This window comes from Leuciscus leuciscus (assembly GCF_965113295.1).
Source record: "Leuciscus leuciscus genome assembly, chromosome: 17".
Classification (NCBI taxonomy): Eukaryota; Metazoa; Chordata; class Actinopteri; order Cypriniformes; family Leuciscidae; genus Leuciscus; species Leuciscus leuciscus.
The window spans coordinates 21,197,750-21,219,443 of NC_138741.1; the positions used below are offsets into that span (position 1 = coordinate 21,197,750).

Here is a 21,694-nt window from a genome sequence, read left to right on the forward strand (position 1 = left end):
ATAGGATATATCAAACAGATATATAATATATATCATATAGCAAACAATTTTAAAAGTATAGATCAAGTAAGAACATCTCTTTAGGGGACACCTGCACATTTTCACTTTTTACTTTGTAGAATATTGTCTAAGGAAATCGATGATATATGATTGTTAGAATGTGTGTTTTAGTTTTAGGGCTAGCCAGCAATTTTGCAAGCTCAGAGGTAATTCCATCAGCCCAGAGGTGCTTTAACACGGTTGTCTCATTCCTCTGTGATGGAACAACTTCAAACACTTGAGAACAACAAAGAATAATTCTGAAGAGGAAAAGAGAATAGCTGCATTGTTCTTACATGGACTTGCCTGCTTTTACACACACATTCACTCACCACTGGTCTGTGCACATCCCAGAAAGCTCTCTCCTGACTGTCCAGTATTTTCCTCTCAATTTTGTCTCTTTTCTTATCGACTCTGTACAGACAGAACACAGAAGCCGAAGCAATTAAAGCATTTCATTTCCAAAAGAAAAGGCAAACATGCAATGAACCGTACAACAAAGCTGAAAAGTCATAAACTTGCCTGTTTTGGCACTCAGAGGCACTATAGTGCTCATAGAATTGCCTTGAATTTCAATTTAAACAGCAGAAGTTACTTATAAGACAAGTTCTGTCCAATCCAAAAACAATTTTGCAGTGCAAATTATGTCCAAGGGACTTTTAAAATCCATTAGCACAGAAAACATAAGAACAACCCACAGCTTTACAGATATTTCAAGAGATCCAGCGATTAATATTTTAATTCTTGCTGTGTAAAGAGTCACTTTCCTGTCTTCTGACTGGGTGGCATGCTTTTACAAATGCACAAAGAAAAACAGCCAATAAAGATTGGTAAAGACCAGAACTGATCACAATCTGAAAGATACATACTTTGCTTGAGCCTCTGCTTGCATAAATATAAACTCCCATTTCCTGGCGAATGCCCGCTGTAGTCGCGCTAAACTCTCCTAGAAGAGAAAAAAAAGAGCATTTTTAAACGATCAAAGTTTAAAAAACAAAGTCTTTTTGGAGATATAGAAGCCATTTATTTTACTTAAAGAGTTTTTGGGGGGGGGGGGGGGGGGGGGGGGGGGGTGGTCTACTAGAATATGTTTTCACGCTTGATTTTTCAAAAAACTAATTATTTTTCACATATTTTACATTATTGCTGCACCTCTTTTCCCAGTCTGTCAGTAACTCTCTGTTTACAGACAGTAAACTCTGTAAGTCTGTAACTTTTCCTGTCTCTATTAAGCCCCGCCTTCTGAAAAGTGCAATGTGCTTTGATTGGTTGATTGGCTGGACCAGTGTTTTGTGTTTGGTCAACCACTTCAAGTGTGCTTCAGAAATGTCACGGCCCTTACCTTAACTGCGAGCCACTCAACAAGCTACTAACGCAACTCAAACAGGTCTGGCCCCATTTTTTTTAACGACTACAATTGTTGTAATTGTTGCAAACTGGTATTACCAACAAAATATTAGTGCATTCCTGGAAATGGGCGTCGTTACACTACATCCATATGCATCGTTTTCTGCCAGGACTTTTACATGCTTTTCCCAAATAACGGAAGTAACCTCGACGCCCGGGTTAGCGGTAGCATGAGCCATCAGGCAAGTGTTATTTAAATAACCTCCTGATGTACTTACAAACTTTCCAATGTCTCGTTTTATGAGTACAGAACCTATTTGTACTACTGTAGAAGTTTGGTACCATTCCAGGCATTATTAGTGGGGTAATTTACGCGATACATCCTTGGATCCATTAGCGCCTGCACTAAGCCATTCGGTTGATATCTCTAAATAAGCTCTAAATTTAATGTGGTTTGGCTCGAGGTCATGGTGCAAAGGAACCTAGGTTGATTTTACTCCGAACCATCCCTTTAATAATAGAAAAAGGAAGAGGAGGCACAATGATTACATGTTTACAGTTCTCAGTTCAATATGAGAAAGACGTTGGTGGATCGGCACAGGCCTACTGGAGAGCTTACATGGATTATTCAAACAAAGCCTGACATTTAAAACCCAGCTTGGATTAGACATACTTTCTTTTTAAAGATTGTCATTACCTTATTATCTTCTTAATATCTTCTATCTAATAATGTCTGAAGTACAAAGCATGAGATAAGCATTGTTACAATTAAGAGAGAGGGAGAAGGGAGAAGAAAAAAAATAGGAGATTACTTACAGCTTCATAATCAGCAAGTTCCAGACGTGCTTTGTTCTGCATTGTTCTTTTGCACAAGTACACAGCTATAGAGAGACGCCAAGAAGTGTGTGAGAAACACTGCTCGCACGTCCTCAAACCTCAGCAGCCCTCTGGGCTTTCAAATGAGTTGCACAAAAATATTTAGTAAACATTTAACATATTTCACACCAGCTTGTACCTAATCGCACCTGAGCGTTGCTTTGTTCTAATTGCTAAATTCATAACAAGCATAATTTACTGAACCCAAGGCACACTCATGCACACAACCTTTCTTTAAACCTCAAAAATATTCATAAACACTTGTACATCCACTAGATCTATTAGCTCTATTATTCCCTGCTGGTAGATGTCGTAACTACACGAAGCATCTTTCTCTATTGACACTCATTCAAAAGTAGTTGTGTACTGTGAAAAATGTACCTTTTTGCAAGCAACATACAGTATACAAAAAAGTTTGCTGTCAGTAAGATTTTTTAAAAACGAAATTAATACATTTATTTAGCAAGGATGCGGTAAATTGATCAAAAGTGACAGTAACGAAATGTATAATATTATAAAAGAATTTAAGAAAAGTTGTTCTTTTGGAATTCATCAAAGAATCCTGAAAAAAAGATTTATGGTTTCCACAAAAATATTAAACAGCACAACCATTTTCAACATTTAAAATAAATAAATTTCAATTTATTGTTTCAAAACTGTTACTGTTTTTTTTTTTTTTTACTGTATTTTTGATCAAATAAATGCAGCCTAGGTGAGAATTAGGCTACGTTCCAACTGCAGGTAAATGTGGCCCAAATCCAATTTTTTTGCTCACATGTAACTCAGATTGTTTTTTCTCATAACAGTGTGAACGACACAAACCACATAGAATCTGAACTTTTCAATTCCGATTTGTGCCACTTCCATATGTGGTCCTAAATCCGATACAGCTCAGATGTTTTGCAGTGCGACCTCAGTCTGAACAGTCATATCAGAATTCATGCGACTTTTACGTCACTCTAGAGAGCAAAATTCGTCACAATTCGGCCTTATGGGAGTCACTTCAAAGATTTTACACAACCGAAGTTATCAAGAAGACAGTTGGGAAAGGTAGTCAGTGGAAGAACAGTGATGTGACAGAACTTATTACAGTGACGGCTCTATATACAAGCAAAACATGAGGGCTTGTATCATAAATGTTAAAAAACTTTTATTTTTATTTTTTATATTGCCTGTGCATGAATTCTCTGGCTTTCACTGCAGATCACACTATAAATAAACACGTAATCACTTACTTTAATGTCCTCCATGTTTAGTACCGACGCAGCACGCTGTCAGCTGTCATACGGTAGTAAACATGGAGGACATTAAAGTAAGTCTTTTTATCATTCTTTTGCGCATGCGGATCAGTTAAGCACCATGGGTTTCCATGTTTTATGGGGACTTTCTATAGACATAATATTTTTTATACTGTGCAAACTGTATATTATATCTCCTAACCCTAAACCTCCTCATAACAGATAACTGTCCCACAAGGATAAGGATTTCGGATATTAGCATCTTTATGGGGATATTTTGTCCCCATAACATTAGGTTTACCAGGACCACACACACACACACACTCATCTATATGGTCTCAGTAAGATACAGATAACAGATCTTGCACAAAAACTCACCGTAGTCAGTGTTCTCGGGCTCCCAGCAATTTGAGGGCCAGAAATACGGAGTCTAACAGAAGAAAGAGCACAATATGAACTACATTACTCATAATGCAGTGTAATATGAAAACTGGCACAGTTCGTATACAAAAGAAACCAAGGCGATTGCAGTTGTTTATAAAGAAAATGTAGTTACATTTAACATTGATTACAGTGGTTATTGTATATTTACATTAGAAAGTACTGATTAACAACTTAATGTGTAATTATTTGATGGAGCGATCAGTATCCGAGCTTGCAACTACATGTTATTAGTCTACTATGTAATTAACTTCAATAACATGCACTATATTTTGCATGGGTGCTATATTTTAAAGCGTTTGCAAAAAGTTCAGTTTCTATTTTGTTTCTCAAATTAGCAAAACGACTGACCTGAAATCTGTAGAATGTGCCATCGTCTTTAAGAGTGAGCACATGGTCAGAGATGGGGAAGAAGTAGCCGTGAGCCGCCATCAGTGTGCCCAGATGAAGAGCCTCCACTAGAGAAACAATTAATAGTGTTATTAGGGGTCCAGATATGAAAGGGCAGCCCAAACGTTTATGCCAAGATAATAATTATTATTTATCCTGCGCTGAAACTAAATAGAACAAACGGTATGACGCGGTAGGTTTTTCATGCAAAACAAAATACTTTTAGGTAATCCTCAAACAAAGAGATGAGAATTATAAAGGTGCTCTATGGACTAGGGTAAATCATAGTTCATCAACAAAGTGCTGGCAACAAAGCCTTTATTATTTCATGGCTACACTCAAAACAAAACTCTCCTATGCGTTTCGGCGCATGTCTTCCGCAGGGAGCCATGAAATAATAAAGGCTTTTTAATTGAAAAGAGTGCAATGATCATCCCAGAACTTTGTTGATGATGCTTTTAGATATGTTTTTCATTCCATAAAATATTCCAATCTATAAGAAGTTTCTTTCCCCATTCTAATTGAATAATCTATTTTGAAATTTAAATGATACTCTAAGGTAACTAGGTTATGATGGGACCTAGGGGTCTCGGTCTACAAGAGGAAGCATGGAAATAACATTCTACTCCAACATATTCAGTTTGTTGCAGTAGAATGTTATTTCCATGCTTCCTTCCTACAGCACCACACACTCCTCTGCAAAACCCGTACCAGAGGAACTTAAGCGTCAATAAATAATTATCTATTAAACTTTTACCATTCAGTATTTACAGTGAGTGTGCATGTTAGAGTATGTGTCTGTGCTGATTGCAAATTAATATCCATTTGCTTTCAAGGGAGCAATATGCTTTTTGCAGATGTTGTTGTTTTGATGAGAGCTTCCCACCAGGCATGTTCATGAGGTAGATTCCACTAATCAGCAATGTATAAGCACTGAACAGAGAGAGAGAGAGAGAGAGAGAGAGAGAGAGACAGAGAGAGAGAGAGAGAGAGAGAGAGAGAGACAGACAGACAGAGAGATAGACAGGACTTTTTTAAGTTCTCGTTTTATCTCTCCGTGGTTCCAGTCTATTGAATATACTGAGAGATTCAGTGCACTTATCTGGTTGCTCTTTTCCTGTCTGAGAAGAGCCCCCATATCACACACTTACTCTCACATACCTGTCATATTTGTCAGAGGGAATCTAAAGTAGAGGGATATTCACCATACTCAGAAACAAATCCAATCTCATTGTTGTGTTTCCTTCCTTACTAAAACCATCTCCACCTTCACAATACCTCTATTTAGGTTTAGACTTGAAAGCACCAAATGCAATCAAAATTGGCTTTGATGAGTAAATAAAACATTAGTCGGCCAGTAAGTTTATTAGGCATTGCAACAATCAATGGGTTAAGAACAAATGTATTGTCAAAAAAATTGTAAATATATTAATTATTTTTAAGGGGAGACACCCCAGGTGAATAGGAATTTTTTTAACTAATAGATATCAGCATGAAACTTCCCCAGTTGATTACTGACATTAAGACAATTATCTTTTGTATTACAAGTTTTAGAATATTTATGTGTAAATATGTAAATTAGGTAGTATCTCATTAAATATGCGCTAATTTGCATATATTTCCAGAAGAGAAATCTGAACATTGGATAAAGCCAGATTCAAAATTCTTATTTCATTTTGCTGACATATTAGAGTCAAAGGTTTTTACAGAGGGGATTTTGGATATCTCTTTTCATCACTCCATTAATCAGAAAAAACTGACAACAGCCATAACATTTTTTATTTCCGTCCCGTTTTTAGGTATAAAATGTTGTATAAATCAGAATCTGAATGATATATGAACAAACCCCTCAGTAAAAACCTTAAGAATATAGATAGGAATACAACTGGAAAGTTTGGTGTATGTAAGTGCTGCTGAAGTGGAGATTTCTGGCTCAGAGAATGAGAAAAAAACCCATTTTGAGAAAACGGCCTTTAAAATTGACATCAGCCAATGAGATTTCGCCGTTAGAGTTAAATGCCCCATTGTACATTCACGATTGGTTGCTGATAAAAAAGGAAATGACCATATTTGGATCCGACAACATCGTACAGGAGAGAGAGAGAGAGCTTTCCAATGGTATATGTGATGACAGGGTGCAGACAGCGATCGTGGAGCAGCATGTTGATTTAGAACGCCAACTTTTGTCGAATTTAGGAGAAATCTACAGACGCAAATAGACAAAGTGTAGTAAAATAAAGACCTAAATGTGTATTTTGGACTTTTTTTGTCTGAAAGAAGTCTGAAAGAAGACATGTTATTGAAGACAACTAGCCCAAAATCTCAAAATTGACCAGTGGAAAACAAAAACAAACAAAAAAACGATGTTTTTGCATCCCATTAAGGGGATGTGTCTCCCCTTAAATAAAATAAATTAAATTATTAGTCATTTTAATGAATTGCAGTTTAAAGTTCAGCTAAGTTCAGCTTTTATTTTATAAGAATAGCTTTACTATTAACTAAATAGTTAAATTACTCGTGTATTGCTTGCTTCACAGGCTACAGTTTCAAAGTAGCTTTCCCATTCTTTTGTTTTTGAAGAAGCAGATGCAAGTAAAATGATCCCCCATTTCTTTAATTAAAGGAGTAACAGGAGATGCTGACATTAGCTGTTTGCCAACTTACAGTATAATTATGATTATGCAAATCCTGAATCTATTACCTTGTGAGCTGAAGATATGATTTTGACTTTTAGAAAAGAGTGCATGTGAATTAATCAAAATAAAAGAAGTAGATTTTCAACTTATGCACATCACAGCTGCAGCACTGTCAGTGATGTCATTAAAGAAAAGACTTTATCACCTTGATCCTCGATACATAGATTTTTCAGCATCCACTGGACAATGTCTGAACCTGGAAAAGAAGTGAAGATTATTATTTAAAATGCTATTTCATGGTTAGTAAGAAATGTTCTCCATCCACCTGCCATAAACTCATAATCAGTGGAAATATTTGCCAAACTACAGATGATAATAATAAAAATAGTCTTTGTATCAACAGCTGAATAGTCTACAATATAGTCCATTCAATATTTTACAGTGACATTTTTCTAGCTAAACTTTATCTTTTTTTTTTTTTCTCCATTGCATCCATACATTCATTCACAATTTTCTGTAATTACATTCAAGGCTTGACATTAACACCTGCCAACCCGCCGCAGTCACTCCTACTAGCCACTTTGGCGGGTTGAAAATTATATATAATATATACATTTTTCAATGGTAGTCTTTTGAAAAGGCATCTGAAATAATAACATAAGTGCATGCATTGTGTTGTCAAAAATATAGATTTTTCGATACATATCGATAATGAAATATCTGAAATGCTTCCAATATTCATTTTCCTCAGAAGAGATTTACGATGCCAGCTGCGCTTTCTCGCTCTCTCATCTCTCCGACAGCGAATTGACACACAAACCCGCTTTCCCTCAATTACACGTTTCATTTGTTCCAGGTGAATATTGTTGGTGTTATAGAGCTTGAATTTTGGCATTTGATTTGCACGTATTGCGCATAACTTTACTCATTCCCGCAGATTTTAGGCTCACACCCAAAGTGCACGCACATAAAACCGCCTCACAGTATTTATATTTCGGGGGTTTTTTCTGTCGCTTTTTGCACTTAAACAGTCAAATACACACAAAATAATGTCAAAATGTATCTTTACATATAATATAACAATAATGTCAAATGAGTATCTTTGCCAGTATTCACGTAAATAGTCAGTTAAAGGGATACTTCACCTCTGGAAAGATGAATGTGTATTTAAAATAGGTCATTTATGTAGAAGAAATGTGAAATTATTTTTGAATTTGGAGCTTTCTAGACTGAGAAAAGCCAGAAAATGTATTTTTGGCTTATGTGGATGAAAGACAACAACTCCCAGAATGCACTTGCTACGCTGCCCTAGGAGGCCATGCCTACCGGTTAGAGAGCGCAGTTGAAAACAAGGCGGCTAGGCTACTAGTGAGACTCCGTGACGAGTTTGCCCGGTATACCAAAAGCCGAATCCCGGACATTTTGGACGATCTCGACGGCCGGACATGTCCGGGAAAAAGAGGATGGTAACTCCTATTACTCAGCTTTCTCCTACTACTCAGTTTTCTCCACAGAACAAGAGCCTGCTAGCTTAGCTTCCAAAGAAAGACGGCTGATACTGTGTACATTCTGTGAGTGAGATCCCTCCCTTTATGGGCAGGCTGAAAACATGCGGGAAAGCCCCTCCTACTGGCTGTAGTCTTTAGCCTCTGGCCAAAAAATCCTCCGATGACGCAAAATGACGATTTTTGCGTCATCGGAGGATTTTTTCCAGACAAAAAAATATATAAATCTCTCATCTCAGGGAGATATGAGGGTAGAAAGCACGGTAATTCGGAAATACTACAGGTTTTCTACTAATACAAAGCTTAATGCTAAATCCTGAAGTATCCCTTTAAGTTTTAAGTGAACGTAGACAGTTGAGAAATAAACACGTGTAACAGTATAATGGATCCGTGCATCAGGTCTTAAAGTGACAGCAGCCTATTATACCTGCTGCGAAATTATGAGATAATATTACAAATATCTATATGGCAGTTTTTCACCATGGTATCGATGTCAAAATTGTTGCCAGTGAAAATGCTGAGTGGCCAGTAACTTTGGAAACCACAAGCCACAATGGCTGGTGAGCAAATAAGTTAATGCCAAGCCCTGATCACAGGTCTTTCTTCAGTTTTTTCCTCTAAGTTTTCTCAGACGAATCATTGGCTCTCTATCTCTAAGCAGCAGAACTGTATAAATTCTGCTCAAGTTAAGTACAGGGGTTCTGGATGCTCCAAAGAGGATCTCAGTCTCAGCAAAGCTTCGCTGGAATATTTAGTGGATTAACAGAAAATCATAATCTTTACCTCTGCACGCATAAACCCCTATTTGTCCTCTTTCTGTCTGACTTTTAAAGCAACCAAGAAGTCAACTACTTCCTGCATATTCACCTAAAATAAATTAATGCCTACAGTGCGGTACGCATATCTTTATAATAATTCCTGTAAAACTCTCAGGGCAAAAAAATTATGTCGCAGCACTGTCTTGTACTGTAATTATTTCAAAATTAAAAACACTTTATCCAATCCTATCTTAATATTCAGAGACAATTCTAAGAACACAACTGGTAGGTTGACATAATACTTTGGGGATATTAACATTGGCTCAACTAATGGCATGAGTTAGGGGTGGGGATATATATGTTTAATCAGAACCCTTTAAAAAACTTTATCATTAAGTATTAATGACCATTTTACAGAGCAAAATTAGTTTTCTAAACAATTTTGTTCAGTGTTTCATTTTCAACCTGGTCACTGCTAAATTAATAGACCGTGAACAGTTTCTTCTGAGAAATATCTTTCCGAGATAACCCGTACTGACCAATCAAATCAAGTATTCCCAAAATATGCACAGAGACCCTATTGCGCAGCCAATCAGCAGAGAGAGGTGTGTCCCTAGAGACAGCAGAAGCCCAGAGCGTGAGAGACTTTTTAAAGCATAGAGAGGCAGAGACTGGGGTGTTAGAGCTTGAAGCTGGCCTTTTAATGAATCCTCGGAGGGACCGCAGTCAGAGGAACCAAAGAACATCCTTCTGAGAATTTCTCTCTCGCTTTCTCCTTCCTAATCCTGCCCTTCTAAAATGGATTACGGCATATAAGGAAGTATAACATTTGCACTCCTTTTTCAGTCTCTGATATGTAAATATAGTGCAATTATTATCCAATCCAATAAACAGTGGACCACAGACAAAATACCGTAAACAATAATTTCAACTTTTTTGTGAAAATGAACTGCAAAATGATGGTCTGTAGTAATTAACAGCATGCCACTGATGTGGTCGATAAACATTAGCTTGAAAATAACTCTGAATATTCCATTAGCTGCATTTATAATTGCTGTTTCAGGATGAATAAACATAATGAGCCAATCCCATAGACAAACAGTTCAAACCCTGTTGTTTATACCCAGAATGCATTGTGCTTCCCCACCAGAGCAACGCAGGCCAGAGACCTTTGATAGAGATCAGGCTATCACCAGAGATACTGGTGCTGCACTACAGAGTTCTGGCAGAGTTTTCATTGTGTTGGTCTTCAGGCTTGCTGTGGGGCACTGGCTCCTGCTGAATTCTGCTTTCTCAGCGCCAACTTGGAACCGCAGTGTATTTAAAACAGGTGTAAAGGGAATTACCAGAGAAGACACTGGGAATCTTGGACAGGAAACTCTTCACTGTACGGATAGGTATGCCGTTTTTTTCATCCTGCATCCTGGCAATCACATCCTCCATCTAAGCAAGAGAGAGAAAGAGATGTAAGTCAATAAAAGCATATGTGCATTTGATGCAGCTGCAACATGGGATAAAAACAAGAATACAAATCAGTGTCAATATTCCATGAGTTGAAAAACATGATTTTTTTAAATTCTTTAAAATAATTCTTTAATAAAATGTTTTTATTGCAAATACATCTTATGAAGCACACAAGCAAAAATATTTCTATCTTTTAAAATTCTTCAAAATCCCTACATTTTCATTATTTACAGTTTTCTAGAATAAACAAACAGACAAATATTAAAGTGGTCTCAGACTTTTGGACTCCACTGTAATGTAATGTAATGTAATGTAATGTTAGTTTAGATAACATTTAGATAAATCTAAATTAGATTTAAACACTCCATTCAAATAAAATCTGGAGAGACAATCAGGACTCAAACATGGTGAATAATACAGCCATTCACAGTAGGCCACAGAACTTCAATAAGAGCCCACGGGACGCTTGTCTTAAGGATCAACTCAGCCTTCAGTAAATGAAGTCATTGGAAATAACAACCCTATTTATTAGATGATGAGAAACCTGGGGCAGAGCGGGACCGATCATGTCACCTGCTCATTGATCCGCTGACATTTGGACTGTTGTTAGAGAAGCTTCGAGTTAACAAGGCGAGCAGCTCAAAGCGTCGCCAGGGAACTCACACTCTGGACATGTGACCAAGGGCTCTACAGCTGCCAGTGACATCACTCCAGCATAAGACCACATCGAAATCAGGTTAACAACATGCGCCCTGGAGACACGATAAATATGGAGGTGTTTGTATATGTATATGCAGAACATGTAGTGAAAGTATATGAGCTTGTACCTGTGAGTGTTTAGATAGCCTGAGAGAGACATTAAGAGACAATTGCCTCAAGGGGAGGCCCAGTTAACATGCAGAATTACATCAGTGGGCGCTTGCACTGATGCAGAGTGTTTCTTCAGGCTGTGATGCCTTTGGAGAGATTCCTAACAGGAAATGTTGTTAAATTCCCCTGAAAACCATTATTATGACTCCAGAAATAGCTTATTTTTAATATCCAGAGATGAAATGCTTTTAGGTGGCAGTTACTAGCCACCTACAGCGCATACGCACTCACTGCAGGAAAGAGAATCAAACATACACTTTGTCGACAATGCAGACCAGGCTGGTGGGCAAACACTGAAGTGCTAATTTAAGGTAATGAGGGATCGGAGCATTCCACTCACACTGACGACTGTAATAGAAACATTTTAGAGAGAGAGACAGACAGAGAGAGAGAGAGAGAGAGAGAGAGAGAGAGAGAGAGAGAGAGAGAGAGAGAGAGAGAGAGAGAGAGAGAGAGAGATAAAGATGAGCATATCTCAGCTGTATGGTGCAATGATGTGTGATGATATGAAGTCCCAAAAGCCTCACTGGCATCAGTCGTAGTAGCACTGCAGCCAATATGTGGCTAAGAATTCTTATTAAGCCGACACTGAGATTCATGGGTAAATTTAAATCAATGGCTTAAGCTCCTTGTTTTAACAAAAATATTCTACAGTGTGGAGGTGGTAGGTATACCAACAACCAGCAAAATTAACTGGAACACAATATTAGGCCATGATTGATAGGGGCTCTAATGGTTAGAGTCAGACTGGTAACCCAAAGGTTGCGGGTTCAGTTCTCAATACCAGCAGGAAATGACTGAGGTGCCCTTGAGCGAGGCACCTAACCCCCAATCGCTTCCCGGGCGCTGCAGCAAATGGCTGCCCACTGCTCTCGGAGTGTGTGTCCATGGTTTGCAATGTGTGTTTGTGAGTAGTTTGTTCACTACTCATTTCTCCTAATGTGTGTGCACTAACTTGGATGGGTTAAATGCAAAGTTCTAAATATGGATTACCATTTTTGGCCTTCACCTCATGTCACTTTTTTTAAACCACATATACAAATATCTGCTGAAAAAAAAAAACTATAAAATAATGCAAGATAATAAAAAAATAGTATATTATTCTAGTATATATATTAATACTACCGTTCAAAAAGGTTTGTGGTCAGTTAGATTTAGTTTTTTAAGAACTGAATACTTTTATTAAAGAATTCATTAAATTGATCAAAACTGACAGTGAAGACATTTATAATGTTACAAAAGATTTCTTTTTCAGATAAATGCTGTTCTTTTGAGCTTCCTATTCATCCAAAAAAAAAAAAAAAAAAAATACTGGAAAAAATAATAATAATGGTTTTTACTGTATTTGTGTGATCAATCAATGCAGCCTTGGGGAACACAGCAGACTTAAAACATATAAAAAAAATTCTTACAGACTCCAAATTTTTGAACTGAAGTCTTTATACTGTATATATAGCATTAGATAGACTATTACAAAAGCGTATTTTTTTAATAGTTAATAAATGAGGTGCACTGACTGTAGCAGCAGGTGGGCTGTGAATTCAAACATGAGCCTCAGCCTTAAAAAAATCCATAATTATGCAATATACATATGGATCAGTGTGCATGATCAATTGACAGCCCTAATATAATAAGCAGCATACCTGGAACATTCACACAGACACTTCTCTCAAAACAAAATGTCCTGTGGTGGTATATCTCCAGGGATCAAACATCTGTGCCCACCACACATCTGTGGCTGCAGCCAATCACAGAACAGACTGATAAAAGCCAAGAAGATCAGTTGCCCAGAAGAGAGATATCAAACAGTGAAGTAAACAGACATTAAACACGCTACTAAAGCCAGAGGCTAAAATACGGACTAAAATAAATTCACCTCAGAATCTGAATTAAATGGTTTTAATCCCAACTATAAATGTGTTATTTTTGGTTTTGGATTTGAGCATCGCCACTGAGTCTGTAATATCCAGTACATCCCAATTCACACACTTGGAAATGATGGCCAACTCAATTATTCATTTACTAAATGACTAAACTTTGTCACTGACTCATGGCAGACTGTGTCCTGCCCTCAATCCTGACACATCTTCGATATATCAACAGTCTTTGCATACCAAAGTAGTTGCCTTTAGAGCTGCTGCCTCCTCATCTCCTATATGAAGACATTCAACATTTATTTTGGGTCTAATCTAAACTGCACAGCAATAGCTTGGTTCGGCTTCAAACTCCTCAGTGGAAATTTTCTTTCATGCTTTCAGTGGAAAACAAGAGATAAGGGGAGAGATTTAATTTACGTTCCAGTTTAAATATCTTATTACAGACGATATTAAAATTAGTTTCAGGTATCGGATAGTAATACCATGTTACCCAATTTGTTTATGACATAATGTTCCTTATTTGTCACTTGGGATAAAAGCATCAGCTAAATATAGAAACGCAAGTATAAATGTTACCGAATGATTCCCATATTCATGTTAAGTCCAAAAACTATGATATTCCCATGTTATGTCCAAAAAAGGTGGTATTAGTATGGTATTTGTGCAAATAAATAAATAAATATTGCCACATACACTACTGTTATTAAATTAAGAAAATAATGGTTTTATTCAGCAAGCAAGCACACATTAAACTGATCAAGAGACAGTTAAGACTTTTACATAATAAAAAAAAAAGAATAAAAAAAAAAAGTTTTGAACTGTGATAATATAGGAAATGTGTCACGATTATGGACTTCTATGTTGATATTCTGTTCTGTTCCTTTATTTCCTATTGTCCTGCTCTGTTTAGTTCCGGTTTCCTTGGTTCCTGATTATCTCGTTTAAATTGTAAAAATATTTCACAATATTTTATATCAAATAAATACAGCCATGTAGAGCATAAGAGACTTACTAAATGAGCATATCAAATCTTACTGACCCCAAACTTTTGAATGGTAGTGTAAATGTCCATGTACCATGGTATGTTTTGTTAAGAGTCCGCTAATATGCTAATGAAGTCAGTGTGGCAACAGGAGACATGGAATAATCTTTCAGATACAAAGCAAAGCATCTCTATTAACATAGCAGTTATATCAAATAGGGATCACATCAAAGCGTCCTTATTCATCGAGCACAAGTGTGCACTTACAAAAAAAACAAAAAAACAAAAGACTCCCTCCAAAATCTTCCACACCAGCTAATTAACAGAGACAGACACAAAGAAAAACACTCACACACACAATGACACCACCTCTATGTTTAACCCTGCGACTCTGAGCTCTGAAAACACACTTCTCTCTCTGTGTGTGTAGCAGACAGCTGGAGTTCAGACTGCTGGTGAGTGTCTTTTGATGATTATTTTGCATCAGAGGAGAGAGGAAGTGTTGGTGGTCGGACGCAGACAAGGTTGTTGCAGGAATGACTTGAATTTTAGATCTCTTCTGCTCGTTCCCCCTCATCCCCTCACTCCCTGTCTCTCATTTTATAGCCAACCCCCCCCCCCCCCCCCTTTCTGTTTCCTAGGCAACCGGGGAGATGATGACATCACATACAAATGTCAGCCAAGGAAGAGACAGAAAGAGAATGATTTTGATGTCTTTAAGTGTATGTTTAAAAAAGAGAAAATCCGAGAAACGGAAAACAGACAAGAAAAATTCTACGGTTGTAGTGACGGATGTTGTCACTCACTTTAGGATGGCAATGAGTCAAACTGTAGTGTACACGCACTACAAATCAAAAGTTTTGGGTCAGATTTAAAAAAAAAAAAAAAAAAAAAAACTTTTATTCAATAAGGACACATTCAATTGAAAATGTATGTAAACAAAGAAATGTATAAGGTTACAAATTATTTCAAATAAATGCTGTTATTTTGAACTTTATATTCATAAAAAAATATACTGTTACAATATTACTGGTTTACTGTATTTTTTAACTGTATTTTAAAAATAAACATTAAAATATCTTACTGACCACAGTTGTGTAAAACTGCAGAAATATGTAAAAAAGTTTTGGAACAGCATATATAACTGTCACAGTTGTGTTTGGTTTAGTTTGTTTTCATTGGACTTGTGTGCCTGCCATCTCATCACATGTCATCTTCACAGTCATTTTCAGTTAATCTGTATCACCTGTGTTTAGTTAATAATAATCATCATCATCATCATCTGTATCACCTGTGTCCTGTTAATCAGTGTTCATCTGTGTTATCAATGTCATTAACTTTCCCAAAAGGACCCTGATCTTTTTACCAACAACTTTTGAACTTAACTTTTTTACTTTTAAAAAGGTCTTTGGCTAAAGGTCATTTGTGGTTAAAAGGATAGCAAGTTTATACATATTTTTGAATAAAAAGAAGAAAAAAAATAAAATTTTGTATATGACCTTGAAAAAATGAATAAAATGAAAAAGCACTACTGAAGATTCTTTTGCTTTAAAAATGAATGAAATTCCATTGCTGGATGATACATCAGCTCTGATATGTTGATCACCTTTAACCAGGGGGAAGTGTCAAGGTGCAACTAACATAAAATAAATTATCTGCAAGAAACATGCAATATTGCGTTCTTAAAGGTACACTGTGTAGGAATTTCTCCCATCTAGCGGTGAAATTGTATTTTGCATTCAAACTAATAGTGCTCTCTAGCGCCTCGCTTTTTCAAATGCGTGTTGCAACTACAGAAGCCGTTATGTAACAAGAAGCTATGACAACATGTCTTCTAATAGCACTTCATCCAGTTTTCTTTCGGGTGATGAGGTTCATTATTTCACTTTTTTGCAATGAGGATTCCTTCTCCTGTGGCTCGGCATAAGTATGATCCTGCATTATGAAGTACCGTGCAGTGAAGCCTTTCAAATTTGTCAGGGCAGTGACAAGCGCCTCTCACTGATCTCCTAGTTCATTTCAGCTGGTTTCAGTCACGTGACGCTGGCTCTGAACGAAAACACGTTGTGGAAACGCGCTGAGGTAGGCTAGTGCTTTTTGTCCCTCTCTGCTATTATAGTTTTTCAAAATGGTGGAACGACATAGAAGCCTCCTTGGACTTACCGTCCAATGTAAATAAAGATACGAAATTCTTCGCTTACGAGGATAAGCCAGATCATTGGCAGAGGTCATTTTACACAAATGAGGACATAAATATGAATAAAGACATTGATTTTAGCTAATAAAATACTTAAACTACACAGTGTACCTTTAACCAAAGACTGCGATAGAGAGGCCAAAATTCTGTAGTAGTGCAGCTGTAATATATCAAGCAAGATTAATACAGGATTCATTTGCAAATCCTCAACTTCAAACAAAATATAGTTTGTTATTTATTGCGCAGAATCCCCATCAGAGCAGTTCAAACTTAAAGTTCCACTTAAATCCCCAGCTGTTACTACAGGCAAAGAGCCTCACCAGACCAAGCGGAACAGAATGAGTCAGGAGCCGTTCACTAAGGACAACGCAAAATGGAGAGCAACAGAAGGCAGGGGACTTTCAAACTCGACCTACTTTAAAACATCTTAAAAACACAGCGCATTCTCTCACTGAACTCAATGTCTGCCTCGAAAAGATCAAATTTCAGTGATATGGAAAAGAACAAAAAAAAATATTGAAGCAACATTTAGCTAAATCTATTGAATGATTTATTTGTCTGCCACAGTCGAGTGTAACGTAAAAAATGTCTGAAATATATTTAAGATGAAATAAGAAAATTAAAAAAACACACACCCTATATATTTGGCCTTCCAGCACTCGTCTAAAGACTACAGAAACTAAAGACCAAAGGTATGAGTGCCCTTTCACAGAAAAAGCACATGAATATTCAATACAGCATTACACATAATTGAATATTCAACATCAGAGAGAGCACTGCTCAGTTATTCACTGAGAACATGATGTGGTTCTTCTCAGTATAAGAGAGCACACTATCTGCTAAGAGAGATGACACACACACACACACACACACACACACACACACACACACACACACACACACACACACACACACACACACACACACACACACACACACCTAAAGTTTCCAACTGATTGAGTGGCTTTGAAGTCTTGCTCCAGTCCTGCTTGCACACACACACGCTGATTCACTCGCTTACACACCAACACATGCCGTACGATCACATAAAAAGGCCACACATTCTGTCATGAGAACAAAAATGTGCACAAAACAAACAAACACTTACTATCAAAGGGGTAGGAGGATATTATTCAGTGTTAAACTCGCCTGTGAGCTGAAATCAGACTGTTTATATGACATTATCCTTCCAATGTAGCGTCGCATAACCCTCTCGTTCTCACGTACACATGCACAAATGTGTGCACAAAAACAAGTGAACACAGCCATGCTCATGCCACACACACATACGCTCTTTCCACTTTCTGCACGCACAAGAGTGTTTTTGTAAAAAAATTCGAAAAAAGACAGTCCCAAAAGCTGCAGTGCATTCTCCATTATGCATAATAGAAATCATATTTAGTAAGCTAATGCTTCTCCCCCCTACACACACAGCTTGAGGATGCCCTTTAAAGGGTCCCACTGTATAACTCTTTCTCCCACACACACACACACACACACACACACACACACACTTCTGTCAGGGATTTTTTCATAACGTGTCTTTCTCTTTGTGCTCTAAAAATGCTGAACAGGTAAATGGTGGTTTCACTTATAAAAAAAAGCATCAAAACTACCATGGTTCTACCGTGGTATTTTGCACATAGTACCATAGTAATACCTTGATATTCTTTGTTGTACCTTGCAGTATGATTTAAAACACATGGTAAATCAATTTCACCATGTTATATATCAAATTACCATGGTATTTACTTATTCCAATTAATACCAGCACTGAGTACTTTTTTTTGTTGTTGTAAGGGTACATGCACAGTAAAATAGATGGTTGAAGTACCCTAGAGTACAACACAAAATACCATGGTATTTGAAATAGGTAATCTTTTGAAAAATTGTATTTGATTAAATTGTATATATACCATGGTATTAATATTTGACAATCACTGTTGTTTTCCTCAACAACATCCCTCTTTTTGCTCTAAAATGCCAAACAGTTAAATGGCAAAGTGTCACTTAAAAGAAATACCATGGTATTAACTTTTGACATTGTACAATGGCAGTACCTAATTTAAGGACATGTACTATAGTAACATGTTATTTTCTATATGTAAGATGGCAATAATAACCTAAAATTCAAACAAAAAGTACCATGGTATTGCAATTTGGCAATCATTCGGTACCATGGTATCCATCAAATATCATGGTGTTAACATCTGGTACCATCACCGATCACCCTATGAAGTTTTTTCCCACAACGTCCTCATCTTTGTGTTCCAATAATAATGAAAAAGTAAAATGCAATGTGCAACTTATAAAACATGGTAATCTATGTTGGATTTCCATGTTTTATGGGGACTTTCCAAAGACATAATGATGTTTATACTGTACAAACTGTATATTCTATTCACTTACCCTAAACCTACCCATCACAGAAAACTTTCTGCATTTTTACATTTTCAAAAAAACGAATCTTATATGATTTAAAAGCAGTTTTCCTTATGAAGACCAAAAATAATTCCCACAAGGTCAAGGATTTCTGGTATTGCCATCTTTGGTGGGACATTTTGTCCCCGGCAATACCAGCACGCACACACGCACGCACGCACACACACACTAAAAAAAAAGCAATACAAACCAAGATGCAATTTTCTAAAATTAGCCTTTTTTCATTCTCCTTTACTTTATTTCTTCATCTGTACTTTTCGCACACCTCCTCATTTCGACTGTATTGGTGAAAGCAGTGTAACTCAAAAAATCCTGCCCCTGGTCTCAATCTAATAATTGGTTATAACAGGTTTTATGTAATATGTTTGGCTGATATAATCATCATCTTTGGGGGTGGAATTGTGCGTTAAGGAATTAAGGCCAAGCGCAGACAGACTTGAAGGGCAGCCCTATTCATCCTTTCTTCGCTCTCTGTTTTGCGTATTTTTGTGTAAGCGTGCTTGTGAATTTTTGTTTGTCTGTGATTGCATGTGTGTGTGTCTGTTTCCATGAGAGCATGTGTGGGAGGGATTTTAGTGGGTGTTCTGACTCAGCTGTGGAAGAATACGATTCCGCAGAAAATGAATCCGACCACCCACCTGCTGCTTTTTACCAAACATTTTTACACACACACATTAATTTAGAATGCTGAAATAAATATGTCCCATAATAACCTACTTTCGTGTAAATCTCCACAGCACTTAAGCTGACATTAAACATTTCAGAATGATCATGACAAGACCTCTAAAAAACTCTATACCACATAGCACTGGACTCTAGAACATTGGCTGCGTCCGAAAGCTTAAAAATGCTGCCTTCGGAAGATACATTCCAAGGTAGGAAGGCGTCAAGGCACGTCCGAATCCAATGTTAGCTTCACTTCCTGTCTCCTGAGATTCCCTTCAAGGCAGCATAGATGTCTCATTCGCTGCATTTGATATCCCACAATCCTGTGCTTTCCATTCTATGACAGTTGAGCTAAAAATAAAGATGGCGTGTGAAAGTTGCGGTGGTGGCCAATTTGTGGTGGTGCCCAGTTTGTGTGTAAATGTATGTTTTTGACCAAAGTTTATCACATCTGATGTCATTTCAAGAAGAAATTACTATTGTAGTAATTAAATATTTCCTTAGTAATCACCAAAGCTCTCTCTATTTTGCTGTAGATCATTAAAGGGGTCCTGATGAACATGATGAAATGTATAAGAAAAAACACACACGAAAAAAAACATACCACTCTGAAACTTCCTGTAAATTCTGTGCTTGCAAAGTCCATGCATTAAATCCGTTCTGGATCCTCTTGTTTGTTAACATTCTTAAAGGTGCATTGTGTAATATTAAGGAGGATCTGTTAAAAGAAATGCAATATCATATACATAACTATGTTTTCAGTGGTGTATAAAGACCTTACATAATGAACCATTATGTTTTTATTACCTTAGAATGAGCCATTAATATCTTCATACACCGCGGGTCCCCTTACATTGAAATTACATTGAACTGCCATTTTGCACCGACATGTTTCTAGAGTAGCCCTGAATGGACAAAACCGTTTCGTCACTATTGTTGTTCTTTGTGCAAAGAAGCTAGCTAAAGTCAGCGAATAAAATACTGACACAATGAAGCTCATTGCTTAACTGGCTACTCTCTGCTGTCTCAGACAATGACATTTGTCTGTCGACCATCGTAACTTCTATTGGTTACAATTTGCAACCTCACCAGTAGATGCCGCTAAAAATGACACAGTGCACCTTTAGGGGCGGCAGTGGCTCAGTGGTTCATGTAGGTTGTCTACAAACCGAAAGGTTGGTGGTTCAATCCCCAGTTCCACCTGACCAAGTGTCGAGGTGTCCATGAGCAAGACACCTAACCCCAGCTGCTCCCGACGAGCTGGATGGCGCCCTGCATGGCTGACACCGCCGTCGGTGTATGAATGTGTGAGTGAATGGGTGAATGTGAGGCTATGTAAAGCGCTTTGGTGGCCATAGGTCTGTGAAAGCGCTATATAAATGCAGTCCATTTACCATTTAAGTCTGAATCAGGATTGAATTGGTTTGAAATTGACGCCATCCTTAATCCTTTTTCATCTGAGTAGAGCTTGTGGTTATGGTAAGGGGCGTGACATTTCCTGAATACGCGCTAAGCAATGCCAATCACAACACACTGGGTAACCAATCACAGCACATTTCGTATCTCGAAAGGAGGGGCTTCACAGAGAGGTGCTGTGATAATGTAAAATATGTGAAAAAGAATGTGTTTTTTGAACGATCAAGCATGAAAGCATATTCTAGTACACCCCAAAAACAAAAACAAGACTTTGTGAAAGGGCATAATAGGACACCTTTAAACCGTTATGCTGCTTCAGAAGTCTCTCCGTATCGTGAGGTACCTTCATGCACAAACACTGCCCACAAAGTCATTTGGCAGTGAGGCAACAAGTCAGCTGCCTACATTTTTGGACGAAGCCAACGTGTAAAACATTGGATTAGGTCTATCACAGAAGTTATCAATTTAATTGGCATGAATAAAATAAAATAATAAAATACAATTTAGCTTTCTATTGGCTGTAAATCTGCATGGAAACCATAGCTTTACA

At 37.3% G+C, this 21,694-nt stretch overlaps 1 protein-coding gene across 2 annotated transcripts in view; it reads right to left on the reverse strand.

Annotated features, from left to right (window-relative positions):
- Positions 1–21,694, reverse strand: part of rgs7a (regulator of G protein signaling 7a) — a 58,770-nt gene that overhangs the window by 12,766 nt on the left and 24,310 nt on the right. For both annotated transcript variants that reach the window (XM_082144137.1, XM_082144136.1), the window contains 7 exons: positions 10,577–10,673; positions 7,173–7,223; positions 4,293–4,399; positions 3,879–3,930; positions 2,203–2,267; positions 909–985; positions 372–453 (listed from right to left, as the gene is read on the reverse strand). In XM_082144137.1, the coding sequence (XP_082000263.1) occupies positions 372–453; positions 909–985; positions 2,203–2,267; positions 3,879–3,930; positions 4,293–4,399; positions 7,173–7,223; positions 10,577–10,673 (531 nt within the window). The remainder of the gene's footprint in view (positions 1–371; positions 454–908; positions 986–2,202; positions 2,268–3,878; positions 3,931–4,292; positions 4,400–7,172; positions 7,224–10,576; positions 10,674–21,694) is intronic.